The 15936-nt window shown below is 37.3% G+C and overlaps 1 protein-coding gene across 1 annotated transcript in view; it reads left to right on the forward strand.

The window, feature by feature from the left end:
- The window catches only part of LOC118334795 (RNA-binding Raly-like protein), a 25422-nt gene extending 12106 nt beyond the window's left edge, over positions 1-13316 (forward strand). The window contains exons 2-8 of the mRNA XM_035670862.1: positions 4795-4870; positions 6365-6412; positions 7194-7387; positions 8573-8686; positions 8946-9103; positions 11710-11747; positions 12539-13316. Coding sequence (XP_035526755.1) covers positions 4795-4870; positions 6365-6412; positions 7194-7387; positions 8573-8686; positions 8946-9103; positions 11710-11742 — 623 coding nt within the window. The 3' untranslated portion in view covers positions 11743-11747; positions 12539-13316. The remainder of the gene's footprint in view (positions 1-4794; positions 4871-6364; positions 6413-7193; positions 7388-8572; positions 8687-8945; positions 9104-11709; positions 11748-12538) is intronic.
- Positions 13317-15936: the final 2620 nt, after the last annotated feature.

A 15936-nucleotide genomic window follows, 5' to 3' on the forward strand; every position in this document is an offset into this window, starting at 1 on the left:
TCCCTCTGCAGGCCTCCGTGTGTGTGTGTGTGTGTGAGAGAGAGAGAGAGAGAGAGGGAGGGAGAGAGAGAGAGACCTGAATGCAGATGCAAACCCCTTGTGGAAAAATACTAACAAACATATGGTTCTGCACACATTAACACAACACACACACACACACACACACACACACACACACACACACAATCTCACGCTCATTTCCAAACACACATCCTATTTACATGCACTCAGCACACATTACACTCTTGTGCAAATAGTTGCTCATTTTAATGATTCTGCATGCAAAGCAGAAAAAAAATATTTTAATGATACTGTATGCAAATTAGAGAAAGATTTCCACTGACACATGCTGCACATAAGAAATAGTAATATATCAAAGAGAAACCCATGGCACACAAATTAAGATGCATGTAAAGTCTGTCCAAACCTGCTGGGCCTGCAGGTCATTTGGGATAAATGCAGTACTCACCAGAGCTGGTTTAAAGTAGAAGATTTGGCAGGCTGTGTTTTTCTGCAATGTAGAGTAGATGGTGAATTTGCTGTTTAAATTTGTTTTATTGTATGTATGAAAAATGAATTCCCAGCTGATTGCAGAAAAATGAGCTTTATTTTTTAAAACAGAACATTATCTGGCATAGTCTCTGACAATAGTTCACTAGTATGATAATAAATCCCAGTGTTAAATTTAGGTTATAAATCTGTTTACTGACACCAAATTATATTTATGATTATGCCTTTTTCACAGCAGATGTTTGGACCGTGAGCCTGTGAGATGATAAATATTGCCTTTTTCTTAGTGCATAAATGGTGTTTTGTAACAAAGCCTCTTTTTCATCTCTCTCTCTCTCTCTCTTATAATTCCACTATATTACTACAATTTAATTTAGTAATTTTGGCCCTCACTCTGAATTGGGAATGTGGCATGAAAGAAGTCAAGACAGGTTTTAAACAAAGCCCTGATTAGTCAAATTTATTTGGAATGAAGGCAAATGGTAGTTTTTCTGTACAATGAAGGGTAATTACTGACATTTTGTTTGTGCATTCATTTGATTTTAACTCCAAATAAAGTGGTTTAGATATTTCACTAAATTATCAGCCTGTCATGCTAGCAATGTCGCTGTGTTCCCAGATTTCCGTAATGACTTTGTTGTTAATGTTAAGTGGTAGTAATGATGGCCAAAACTGCAAAAGCAAAAACATCATCACTACATGGTCCACTTTGTTGCTTTGGAGCTGAAGTTACCTAGCTGTGATGAGATGGTGGATTTTAAAATTTTGATTTTTTTTCTTTTTTTTTCTTTCAAGACTTCTTATCCACTTGCTGAGGAAGATCGTGTGATGCAATCAAAAGCTCCAGAACAGCCACTGAGCGGACCTTGTGACCTTGTGTCAAAGACGCAGGTTGTAATAGAGCGTAATTATCCTTTAAGACTGGTTGGCCTAAAAGTTACAGATCAAAATAATCAACACTCTCTCTAAGATTTATAAAGTATATACAGTGTGTATTCGCTCCATTTGCATTATACAGTATATTCCTTTTAATACACACTCTTTCCATCAAACAACCTGAATCACACACACACACACACACACACAGTGATCTGTGTCATAAATCAGCAGGCTCTCTGAGAGGGCCGGAAACCCAAGGACAGCTCAGACACGTGGAGCAGACAGAGCCAAGACCTCCTGGTCCCACGCCACCCTTTCTCCCTCTGTGTGTGTGTGCGTGTGCGTGTGTGTGCGCGCGCGTGTGTGCGCGCGTGTGCGTGTGTGCAGGGGGAAGGGGGTGTTTGATATTTGTTTGTGTTTTTGTGTATGACCTTGAGCAGCACTCTAGGCTGATTGAGCTGAGTTTGAGCAGAAGCGGTGACGACAAGCCGGCAGACTAAACTCAGTGATACCAGCATGGTTCAGTGCAGTGTGATTCTTGGCAGGTAGAAGAGGCTGTCAGTCATGGCAAGAGCCATGTGGTGTGTACAGATGAGTCACAGTAGTCCACTAATGCATTTCAAGGGGCTTTAATTTTTTTCTCTCCTCTTTTTCCTAAATAAATAAGATGTTAAGTACCCTGTTCTAACACAAACTTGTAGCCCCTTTTTTGCAGAATCGGTCTCTCAGTTGTCTCAAAGCTTTCCGCATTTCTGCTTGTCTTTGAGTGCTTCAGTGGACTGAAGAGAAATCACTAAGAGAATCAATGCTTTCTACCTTAATTTACCTGGTTAGTCTCATCACACAAACCCAATACTGTCTGTGCTTAGAAAGCACAAACCTCTGCCAGCTTTAACAAATACTTTTAATAAAAAGTCATCTGTAGACTTTAACTTTTCTACCTTTCTACTTTTCCGTGGCTACCAGCCACCATTGTTGTGTGCTTACAATATTTCCTTACTTACATTGTTTATTGTTTAATTTTGTATCCATATTAAAAGCACACACACCGATCAGCCGTAACATTATGACCACCGTAATGTTATGCAGCCCCCATATGCAACAAACTGTGATGTATCAGAACCAGCATTAACTTTTTCAGCAGGAGCTCGTCTGTTGGATCGGACCACACAGGCCAACCTTCTCTCCCCACGTGCATTAATGACCCTGTCTCCAGTGGTCCTTTGACCACTTTTGATAGGTACTGACCACTACAGACCAGGAACACCCCTCAAGAGCTGCAGTTTTTGGAGATACTCTGACCCAGTTGTCTAACCATCACAATTTGGCCTTTGTCAAAGTCGCTCATATCCTGACAGGTGCCATAATAACGAGATAATCAGTGTTATTCATTTCACCGGTCAGTGGTCATAAAGTTATGGCTGATCAGTGTAATATGTGCCTCTAGTCTTCCTCAGGTTTTTATCCATCGTTTTGCAGATAATTCAGAATTCAAAATAAATTATGATGGATTGATAATTTATTGGCTGTAATCTAATTATCTCAATAATACTGCCCGGATAATTATTGTGCATCCCTGGTATGTTCTTAACTAGTTACATGGATATTATACAAGATATTTCTTTATATGCTTTCTGAAAGTTGTTCTGTTATTAACAGTAGATGTGATGTATGTGACAGTAATTTTGTTAAAAATTAATTCTTGGAGCTGAGAGAGTTATGTGACCAGACGCTGCTCCTCTTGTGCACAAGAGGCCACATGTATCTGATGATAGTTAACACTTGTTCTGTATTAACATTCAAGAGCCAGACGCGCAGCTAATTACAATAACACTGTCTGAGTTAACAGCACTGGAAAACATTTAAAAATCTACTTTTCTACTGCTCCTACTGATTATACATGATTTATAAATAGCAAAATAATGTAAAGTTTCTTGAATATTTCTTTTTTTAAATTATTATTTTCAGTTGATTATACACTAATTAAAACATACCTGTGGATATTATATTACATTTCTGCCAATAAAGCCTCCTAAATGTTCACACTAGACTTTTTTTTACAATTCTTTTTTACAATTTGCTTCTTCTTAAAACATTGAATTTGAAGAGTTTCACTGCAATGTTTAAATGAATGTTGGAGAAAAGTTTCCCCTCATTATTTCTCTAAGATTGGGGGGGGGGATAAAAAATGTGCGAGGTTGCCCAAGAGGTGAAATTTAGAACAGAATGAAGTCTGTGTGATGTGTCCGTGTCTGAGAAGTGATTTAGGGGAATCAGCCCTCGAGCGTTTGTCAGCGATGCTCTTCCTCTAATCTCACCTTGCACTCTTTCTCTCCTCAAAAGAAAATCCTCTAATTAGCGGTGTCACTCGTCACCCAAAGTTGGGCTACTGAAAGTTACTGTGTGTGTTTGTTTTTTTTCATGTCACTTGTGTCTCAAAAAACCAACTCCAGTGATGGTAAGTTGATTGTGTTTTAAGTTGCGCTGTTGGAAAACGGCTGGTTTTATAGGTTATATTGGTCCGACCAATAGTCCAAAAACAACAGATATTCCATTTTTAATCATATAAGAGAGGAAAAAGCAGTAAATCCTGACATGTGAGAAGCTTGAATCAAAGAACGTTTGACAATATTGCTTGATTTCACAGTGCTGTAGTCAAGACCACCTAACTCCTAGTACCTAAGTCCGAGTCTAACTGAGAGAGACAGTCAGGACTGAGATAGGAAAAAAAAAAAAAATGCTTTTGCCATTTCCAGTGAGATGGGTTTTGGTAGCCTGGCATACTGTTGCAAGTGACATTTATTGACATTTTTATTTGCACGACTGCCAATGTCAGTGCCCGTTCTTGGTGGATTTTGAATTAAACCAATACTAGTTTTATGAACAAGCGCACTTCATTAATAGTTTTGCTTTGAAAGAGGAAGTTACTTAGGATACTAAGGATATTGAGACCAAAAAGAATATTTGGCGAGATCAATGGCCAAGTCCGAGTGCAAATACAGAATCCGAGACAATAGAAAAAACATCTGACTCTAATAACAAGATTCTTTTTAACAGACACTCTTTAATCAGTATTTCTCCAATCTACAGGCTGACATTCTGGAGGTATGAACGTTTACATGTCTGCAAATATTTCATAACAGCGATGTGTGAAAATGCCAAGTTCTACATCAACCTTTTTTTTTTTCATTTTCACAGTATTATCAGTATTATGGCAGTCATAACTAAACAGCTTGGAAGCTCTTAAAGTCTAAAGCACATAAACATATCCAGTCATATGTTCTCAAAAACAATGCATATGTATTTTAAAAACACATTTTCTGCATCATTTTATTCTAGCTGCAGCCTTAATTATGTTTTCCTTTATATATTAAGAGCTGCTACTCATTGATCTTAATTTTTCAGATATCAACATGGCAGGAGAGCCAAAACCATACAGGCCTAAGATGGGCTCCAAGAGGCCTCTCTCATCCCTCTACAGGTCTGTGTGAGTCTTATTTTACTGTATGAGTCGGATATTGCTTTGCTGACCTACTTTTCCCGCCGCGCTTGCATTCTGCTATCTGTAAAATATGTGCTCATGATGCTCACTGGCAGGCCCGGTGCTTCTGGGAGAACAGTCAATTCTCTACCTCTGCTTTCCCCCTTTTTTATTTATTTCTTTTTTTGTCTTTTGCTTTTACATATTCACTCATATTTATAGTCATTTTAGAGTCTGACATCCTAACAAGCTATGAGAAATTCAAAATCACATGTTAAATAGAGCTTTTAAAGGACTTGTGTGACATTTTTGGATTTGTGCTGTGGATGTGTGCATGTCTGTACACTAAATATGAAGCTGGAAGACTGGAAACAGGGGGAAACAACTAGCCTGTAACACAATCTGATTACCAGCACGTCTGAAGCACTAATTAACTTGTAACAGTATATCTTGTTTGTTTTAATCTGTACAGAAACATGTAAAAATGACATGTTATTGTTGATGGGCAGTTATATACCAGTCAGAGTAATAAAGCCACAGAGCCTCCTGTAAACTAAGACAAGATAACCAGCTGCTGGCTGTAGCCTCATATTCAAAGTAATACTTTAACCTTTTGGGAAATACATTTATTTACTTTCTGGCTAAAGTTTAAATGGGAGGAATGATACCAGTCTCATGTCTGTATGATAAATATGAAGCTGAAATCAGCAGCTTGTTAGCCTATCTTAGCTTAGCAAAAACAAAGATAGTAAATATGCCAACATAAAACAACCAATTGTGGTTTTCTTTCTTGTTTCTTTAATCCATACAAAAAAAAAAAATACTTTAGAGGTCGGTAGATTAGTGTTTAACAAAGTGAGGCTAACTGTTCCCCTGCTTGCAGCTAAGCTAAGCTAACTGAACATAACCTAGTTAGCTGACTAATCATCATTTATCAGTCGTAACTAACCAGTTAACGATTGATGTAGACTAGCTAGATAGTTAGCTAGTGTTTTGCTAACATTAGAACATTACAGATTATTCGGTTCACACATCTAGTTCAAGTTGAAGTTCAAGATGTTTATTGTCATATGCAACAAAAGAAAGCAAGTAACAAAAAACACAATATTACCCAATAATAGAATAGTAAAAAACACAATATTACAATAAGTACAGTAAGTAAAAAAAACAAAACAAAAAACCCTCAATATTACAGTAATTTTAAAAGTTCTAGTGAGTGTACTAGCGTTTGCAAACATTAGCTAATTTAAGACATCACTATATTATGTGGCTTTCATTTTTTAATCTTTAAAATTTTAATTTTCATAGCTGAGCCTAGAACATAGAATATCTAAGGATAGGAGAAAGTTGACCAAGGTTCCAAGGGCCAATTATCTCTTAACAAATTATATACAGATTATATTATAGATTATTCAGTTTACGTGTGTATATGTACCTGTCATGCATTTAACACTGTAACAGAAAGAGAGAAAACAAAGTCTTTTATCTTTACAGTGGCTACGAGTTTGACTATGACTACTACAGAGACGATTTCTACAGCAGGTACGTAACAAAATATAATCCTATAGCGCAGTCTGGCTGTCTTTTTGTTTAACTTTCCATACCGCTTTTCAAGTCCCCCTCTCTCCTGATATTTTGCTCCTCAGTGTACACCCTCCTTTCTCCCCATTTCCGAGTCAGCTACTTAGATAAAGATGAGTTCTGAGCAGAATAGTCCCATTTCCATCTGAGGCAAAGTAACTACATTATCATAGGCATAATGAATGTCATATTGGGGAGGTTTTTATTCTTCTCCGTTGGGCTTACTAATGATGCTTTTATCCGCATAGACGAGTACTGAATGTCAGATAGTCCCCCGGCTGGTCATTTGCGCTGCCGAGGCAGAGAATGTATCTTCCTTCTGACATTTTCATTGGTTTGTTTACTTCCTCTACTTTGCAATATCCCTGAGAGTTGAATCCTTCAGCTTTAAGTCATTATTGCTATTTTGGCAATTTGGTATGTCGTAGGCAGCGGGGAACAGGATTTGATTGAATGGCTGTGATGTTCTTCAATATGTACCGCTATCATTCAAACATATTTTTGCGGCATTTCTGTTAGGCGCTTTGTAAACACTTCCTGTTGTTCAAATAACAGCATCTAGGGGCTGCAGCAGTGACTCCTGGGAAAAACTTTGATGTGACACTTTGCTGTTCACTGCCCATAATACATCCAGATATTCTGCTTTTAAAAGATGTGTCTTTCTGCACTGTAATACATTTTTTTTGTATCATTTCTCTTGTTGCTAAGATTGCTGCAATTTTTGTTTTTCATGTGTCTTCAGACTCTTTGAGTACCACGGTCGTGTCGTGCCCCCGACCCGGGCTGTGATCCCCATCAAGCGTTCACGGCTAGTCGTCCCCTCCACACGCAGAGCCAAATCCTCTTTTCCAGTCAGGGCCTGTTCCTCCTCTTCCTCCTCCTCCTCTTCCTCCTCCCGAGCACTCAACGTCAGCTCTTCCGTCACAGCACCTAAACGTATGTTCTCTTTGTCTCTTTGTGTTTCTATTAAGTCATTTCTTCCTGCTCTGGGGAAATTGTGGTTTTTTTACAACTTGGGTCTTTTAGTTATCAACAAAGTGATCTGGAAACATTGCAACATCACTATAATGGCAGAGCGAAAAACACATTTTCTCTGTTAATTGACTGTTCTGCCCCCAAATGGCCTGAAAAATCCATCAGTGCAGGTTTAAATTACATTTTGGGAAATATACTTACTCACATTCTTGCAGGAGTTACATGAGAAGACTGATGATTCTTGTATGTGTCTGTTTAATGTGAAGCTACAGCCAGCAGATGGTTAGCTTAGCTTAGCACAAAGACTGGAAATGGGGAAACAGTTAGCCTCAATCTGTCTGTAGGTAACAAAACCACCTATAGTCTCTCATTCAACAGCCACAAAGTCAGAACACGTTTTTAAAAAAATATTTCTTTAACTTGGTGAGTGTTTTTATTATTATTACTGATAGTAATGATGTTTAAGACTACAAAAATGTGCAGATCCGTTTGATTCCATGTTTTCAATCTTCTATTGGTCCAGCACCTGCCTTAAATGTATCTAGATGCAGTGTGCAAACTATACCTTTCTGTCCTCCCTATTTTTAGGGAATAATGGCAATTTGATTGGGAATAAGTTCATTTTTTTTCTTCTGATCTTTGGGTTGAAGTGATTTGAAGTTTAGGATGGTGCGCCACCACACTTTGATGGTGATGACAACAATCTTTTATATAAGTGAATTGATCCATGATGATGAAGATACATTTAACTAGAAATGCATGATTATTAAATTATTAAAATTTTTAATTATTAAAGTTTTATGTTTTCAGTGGAGCTCATGTCTTATTAAGAGGAGCCAAGCTCCCACTGGCTCCCCTGTTTTTTGTCTGAATGTGCACAACCTCTATGCATCGTTTGTGAAAGCTACAAAAATAAGATTCAGTAAACTTTGCACTGCTCGTACTCTTACAGTTACTAATCAGTATTCCCATAATGCAATGAAATAAAAACTCGGGCTTCTCTTCATATGCCCTTTCACTATTTCTGCCTCAGCCACATTTCTGGCGATGAACTTTGCTGTTGAGACTTGTCAGAGCAGTGCAGTAGCTCCTTGTCAAACATCACATTAATGATGCTTTTTTAACTTTATTTATGTATGCTCACAGTGAAGACAGACCAGCTCCTAACAATCAAAAAGGAGCTGTCACAGATCAAGACCAAGATTGACTCACTGCTGGGAAGGCTGGAGAAGATTGAGAGGCAACATCGCTCTGATGGCGGTAAGATTTGACAGAGGGGAGGGGGAGGACCTGTCTGCATGCATATATATATGGGGAAGAGGCAGAGTGCTTGCGAGGTACTGAAATGAAAGACACATACAGGGCGAAGTGATAACGTAAATATAAAAGCTTTATAGAGTGCCTTGTCTGGGAGAAATATTATTCTATTAGTAGAAATAATAATCAATTCAATAAATCTGTTATGCTCTGATGTTAACTGCCCGTCTTTCTCTGTCTCGCTCTCTCCCTCTTTTTCCAGAGATGCAGAGGAAACAAGACGAGGTGTGTGAGTGTCTCCATGGTGACGCAGCAGACCACTCTGGTGGCGAGGAAGCGGAGGGGACAGTCGAGGTGGAGGCGGGGGAGATGACGGACGGCGGCGAAGACGACTTTGAAGATGAAGGAACCAGCGATATGGTGAGCCGGACAAGTAGCCATTAACTGTCTCAACAAGGAGTGAGTGGGCTAACTGAGTCTCTGAAAGTGAACGCGAGGATAATGTCGTTCACCGGGATCTTTCTCTGTGTGAGAAAGAGAGTTTGTATGAGTCTACAATACAAGCTGGTCTTCAAGGTCCAGTCTGCAGGAATTAGTGGCCTCTAGTGGTTTTGTTGCAGATTGCAACTCCCTCGCTAGCACAAACCGCGAAGGAGAAACTACGGTGGCTGCAAAACACAACAGACCTATCTAGAGCCAGTGTTTGATTTGTCCTTTCTGGACTACTGTAGAAACATGGCGGTTCAACACGACAGCCTCCCTCTTTAGAACAGCTCATTCTACGGTAGTGAAAAGAAAACGATTCTTGAAATGAAAACATATGTAAGTGAACATATAGAGCCTCCTAAATGTTACTGGACCTTTTTTAATGCACTTCTGAGTGTGAAGTGGATGTTTCTGTCACATTGCTGTGCGTAAATTAGCTGTACATTTAAGGTATGTGTATATTTTACACGGTGAAAGTCATAATCCCTGGCGTTGAAGTAATAGCTTGACATTTTGTGAAATACAATTATTTGCTTTTCATGAGTTTCGTGAGACACCAATCTCATTTACATTCGGTAAATAAGAAGCTTTAGCCAGAACCCAGTTAGCTTAGCTTAGCATAAAGACTGGAAACAGCTAGCCTGTCCCTGTCTACCAGCACCTCCAATGCTCATTAATTAAAATGTTATATATTATCTTTATTTTTTCAATCTAACAAATTCTTGGCTCTGAGCAGTTGCAGTTGCCAGGCAACCAGGAAATGACTGGCCCCAGCCAAGAAATGGTTGTATATACTTACAGGTAAAATGTAAAAAAAACAAACAAGATATATTGTGGTAATTAGTGATCTGTAGAGGTGCTGGTAAGCAGATCTTGTTACATTTCAAGCCAGGCTAACTGTTTCCCCCCGTTTCCGGTATTTATGCTAGGCTAAGATAATCTTACACTAGCTTTATATTTACCCTACAGATATGAAACTGGTATACATTATTTCGTCTAACCCTCCTCAAGAAAGTGTGTAAATGTGTTGCCAAAAATGTCTAACTGCTCCTTTTTAAAGGATAAGTCGTGCCCGAGCATGGACTACATTTCTCTGCTCATTTCAATAGACTAGATAGACAATCAACAATTATGTCTCTCCTATTACTAAGGCTGGCCAATACAATGCCTTCAGGGCTAACCACGTCTGTAACCTTTTATAATAATTGCATGTGTTTCCTGGAACTGCTGAATTCGGTACATATCGTAGGGAAAACAGAGAGTTCAGTTGGTACACTTCCAGTCAAATAATTAACAACCCAGAGTCTTTTATTTGGTGCACACAGGCCGGCTGAACATGGAGAAAATGAAAAGTTCGTACAAACAAGCACGCAATTCAACATAAAGAGTAAAGTTTATAATGATGAATGAATCATAAATGAATGCATTATGTACTTTGGTTTACATGGAACAGTTATTTCAAGGCAATTGCTGTTTTTCCTGTAAGTTGTAAGTATGTACTTGTTCTTTCCAGGAAGCCACTTAAGATATAAGTAGGAAATTATGAATCCATAAAATAAAGCATCATCATCATTTGTATACTGATACAAAAACTATTTTTGTTTTTTTTTATTTTTAGAAAACGTTTAAACCTTCTTCACAGTTAACAAAAAGTGATCATTTCACTGGTGTTAAAAATAAGGCTTTATTTTTCTTATAATGAGCAAATCCTATGAATTCCAAAACCAACATTAGTCCAGTGTTTTCCAAAGTGGGAGCTCAAATGATTTAAGGTAAGATAATGGAAAATGCTAAAACAAAAATTGTTTTTAAATATAGAATTATTACCCTATTATTATGTGTATTAGTATATAATATAATTTATAATAATGTATAACTTAGGGAAGTCTCTTTCCTGATTAAGTGAAATTATCAAAATCTAATGTGAAACTGGTCAGTCTTTGTATCTTACAGGCAAAATACTGTTTTGCTCTTCAATAGAAAAATCTGAAGCACCAACTGTCAATCAGTGGCTGAATGGCCTCTCAAGCTGCCTGGCCATGGCACAAAAAGTCCCCAAAAATATGGTGATTATGCACCACCTGAAAACCAAGTTACCCAACCACCTCTGTACTTTCTGATGAATAAATGTAGCTTATGACAGAATAATTAACTAATAAACTGTACAGTATGTGTTTTATTTTTATTTTTATTTTCTTCAATATTGTGTCATTGTGTGTATCGGTATATCTGTATCTCTAAATCACTTTTTGTATCCTTATTTATTGTGGAAAAATATAAAAAAACGGTGAACCAGAATTACCTAAAACTGATGGTATTATAAACCAAAAACATGTAGCAAAGATTTTAGTGGCCTTAGAAATAGTTCTCAATAATAAATTATTCGATTCATGAAAACAACAAACTTACAAGTTAATAAAAACACATGTTAATTTAAAATTCATTATTTAAAATGAATAGGAATTGAAAAAAGACTATCTTGCTGGCCAGTTATCTCACTAATGTCATGACAGTGATTTATTGTTTTCTTCTAATTGCAGATAGAGAACCACATATCAGACATTGACAACTGAGTAAGGTCAGTATTTAATCTCTCCTTGAAAGGCCATCATTCTTTATTTATATGGACCATTGTCAAATAAACCGTCTGGAATTCATTCATTATATTGTGAATAGAAATCGAACACTGTCTGGATAACATACGTTAGGTATGGTACTGTGCATAACATGCACAGTACCTCTCTCTGTGCCCAACAACTTGTAGTCAGCAGCAGCAGCGGCTCAAAAGATCTGAGGCTTGTTTTTCCACTTTTAAGCAGAGTGAGAGTGAGAAACACTGCTCTTCTAAATGGCCTGTCATTCTCTCCGTCTGGGAGCGTAAGGAAAGGCAGCTTCTCTGCAGTTATCACTGCTGACTGTCTGAACAGCCGCAGAGATAGGACTCTGTCTCATCCGCACTTTCCATCAGACGACATTTAAATCCCCTGATTTTCTTTGTATGAACAAATAGCTATGAGATTTAATTTGCCTTTTGGCAAATCCCTGCTCCTCCACTGTCCTCAAGTGCCCGGCAACGAAAATCCTTTTCATCCGCTCTGAACATGACGGATCGTTAAGATGATGGCCTAATGAACTGTTTGTCCTCAGGTGGATATCTCAGTGGTTTGCAGGTAATATGAGGAACATTAACGTTAGTCACAGCCCCCCAGCCTCCTCTGTTTTTCCACCCATCTCACTGGACAATCTTTGCAGCTAAAGCAGTGGCTGTAGCCACCACTTTTTTCTACATAGGTTCACTGTGAAACATATAATATAAATATAATGAATTTTCACTGCATTATGTCTGTTTTTTTATCTTTTTTTTTCAAGTTTGGGGGGAAAAGGAAGCCTTCGGTACAAGAAGTTGGGAGAACAGATACCAGCAAAACCTTCTTGATCAAGGAGGTGTATTTGAAATGAAAGGAAATGACGGGAGTGACTGACAGCAGAAGGAGAGTTTTTCAAACTTGTTTGTTGCTTGTTTGCCTCATTAGAAAACGACACTTCTGATGTGTACTTCATCAAAATGCTGGTTATGAATAATCTCCAGACTACTGCAAGATCAACTGCAAATAGCAATCGATAATCTCCCTTAAAACTGATTGCCTCTTTGGAAAATAAAGGACAATATATTGTGTGCTTAATATATTATGGTCTGTATTGTGCATAAAAATACAGTTATGTGGTCAATCAGATGAATCACGAATCCTTATGTTGTACCGCAGATGTATGTGTGTTTTGTTTGTGTGCGTTGAAAACTGTGATGAGCCGCGATGCTGGCAGAGAGCTAAATATGAATGTAAGAGGAACACACTTTCTTTGACACTTGATTATGATGTGATTTTGCTTTATTCGTACATTTAGCTGAACTGTACAGTATGTTATTTATTCACAATGCCTCCACACAGTATTGTATGCATATCATGTTTGTCATTTGTTGTACATGATAAGATGCATTTTGAATTCTGTTTACATTCTGTTTACGGGAAACAAAAGATGACTATTTTTTACTATCAGCATGTTAAAAAAAAAAGTGGCTATTATGGATCATTTGTATTCATTGCATCTGTTGTACAGCTATGGATGATATCAGTTTTTGAAATAAACCCGTTCCTCCCAACAAAAAAAAGAAGAGTGTTGTGGCTTTTATTTTCACAAACAAAAAGAAATGCACACTCTGTTTCTGTGGGGGGCTTCTGCTCAGTACAAAAAACTTTATTTTCTCTTGCAAAACAACTGGAACAATCTTTTTTTATTTACCTCCTATGGTGGGAGAAGTAACACTGGAAACTTAAATGTTAACTTTTTCCTCCTTTTTTCATGGCAACGTCAGTCTGTTGGTTTGGTCCAGACTTAAATATTTTTTTTTAAATACAACTATTGTATTTTGGGAAGGATTTCTCAGACGTTCGTGATCCTCAGAGGATAAATCATTTGGTGATTATCTCACTTTTCATTTAGTGCCAACATGAGGTTGATATTAGTGGGTTTGACTGAAAATCTCAAAAATGAGGTAGTTTCATCCCACTGTATACTTTGTATTGTACTTCTAACAGAGGGACATGTTGCACTTTATACTCCACAATTATTTTACAGTTATAGTTTATTAAACTACCGAACAGTATATATAATTAGAGATGAACTGATTAGTTGATTGACAAAACATTTATTTAAAACTACTTCCACTCAAACGTGATGATTTGCTGCTTTTTCACTGCAATTATTTTAATGATTTTGTCAAACAAACAGTGTGAGTGTGTTACTTTGGACTGATTGTAACAGCGTTGCTCACTATTGTTTTACAAACCAAACAATTTAGTGATTAACTGAGAAAATAATCAGCAGATTAATTAATTTAATTTTAGTTTAAATTAGTTGTAACCAACAGTAAAATGCTGCTTTGTGTGAGTAATAACAATCTTATGTTAATATAACATTTCTTAGCATTTTGTACTTTTACTATTGATACTTTTCAATGCAGGACTTTTACATGTAATGGAGTATTTTTACTGTGTGTGTGTTTTATACTTCAGTAATGGATCTGAATACTTCACCACCGCAATGATGAACTGTAGTAACTCTTTTTATTTAGATCTTAGAGAGGATGCGCCTTCCCAGTATTTTGTTTGTAGTGCTAAATCAAAGTCTTAAGTTCCAGTGTTGAACCCAGGATGAACACCCAAAGGCATAAAAAGTAGCACACAGATTTAATCTCAATTACACCAATTTATTTTGTCCATGTCGGAAAAATATGTTTCAGCCTCATGGCCTTCATCAGAGCGTGATCCCTCTTTTTATCTCAGCCATCAAGTAAAAAGTTTAGATCGCCCAATACTTTTGGTTTATGCAAAATGAATACCATTCCTATCAGCCAACACACTGAACTAAGATGGTAAACATGGTAAATGTAAAAACATTCTTAACTTCAATATGTAAGCATGCTGATTTAGCTCAAAGTGCTAGCACACTAGCACAGCTTCATCTTATTAATGTTGAATAACGTCAGAAATAACATTGCAAATTAACTGTCTGACTCTAACTAAAGTTATACTTCTGTGTAACTTCTCCCTCCACCCTCAAGCCATTTTTCAAAACCGATGCAGCATCAAGGTGAAAATAAAGGCACAGGATGATGCTAAATGTACAAATTCCCTACTCAAATTTAATTATAGCATTCCTATACGTTCTGCACTGTTCTCTAATTGGCAATGAGAGTATTCATCTAAGTTTTTAAACACAGTGCCCTTGAAAACTACAGCCTCTGAGAGTTAAGTGGTGGTGAGGCAGATGGCATTTCTAATTCACTCACTTCATTAGCACCAGATCATCATTTTCTCAGGTTAAGGAGGGCCACTGGCTGGGTTGCAGGTATAATTGGTTCTATCATCGCTGGCTAGCAGCCAGTGAGTACAATGATAAGTCATGCAGTTCCTCTAATATGGACAATGTTCAGTGTGTGATGAACTGAATCAATCACCGGCCTGTAGCTGCTGGAGGAATTATGAGTATAATAGGGGTCAGGATCTTTATAATACATCTGTGATTAGACATAGTTAGGCGAAGATGCACAAAATGCACCAAGCTTTGTATCACAGGCCTATAAGTCAAAGACTGAGCTAATGTAGGAAGTTTTATGAATTACATGTTAGGCAAAGCAAGCATAAAAAGAGCCCATTTATATATTTATATATTGCTCTATAAATAATTCCAAGATTGCAAAGTTTCATCAGCTTTATGTTCTTCTAGCTCGTTGTTCTCCACAGTCCAAATTAATATATTTCACTTACGACTCTTTTGACTTTTACTCTCACATATTTTTTAAGGTGTGTGTAAGATGGATATAGAATAGGCCAAATGCCAATATTAATGCTCTACTAGCTCTATTTTTGGTAATAAATCAGTGTTTAAATTCAGATTTGATGAGTTAGAAGGATTTGAGGAGACATTCCTTCTTGGTCTTAATCAACAGATGAAAATAGCTGAAAACATAATACAGAGGTTACATTCTTAAGCAAAGAGCCATTTATCCATCCAGCCATTATACACCAAAACTTTTCTGTTTTCGCAGGCATAAACACGCTTGTAGGGGTCTTTTTTTTTTGTTCAACAGCAGAAAATGTCTGTAATTACCACATTTTTAGACTTGTGAAGTTACTTACTTACTAATTTTGGCTAAGCTTCAACACTCAAACACTGTCAGATAAACACAACACAATAATGATGTGTGA

This window comes from Morone saxatilis, unplaced genomic scaffold (genome assembly GCF_004916995.1).
Source record: "Morone saxatilis isolate NCDOM2014 unplaced genomic scaffold, NCSU_SB_2.0 Contig23, whole genome shotgun sequence".
Taxonomy (NCBI): domain Eukaryota; kingdom Metazoa; phylum Chordata; class Actinopteri; family Moronidae; genus Morone; species Morone saxatilis.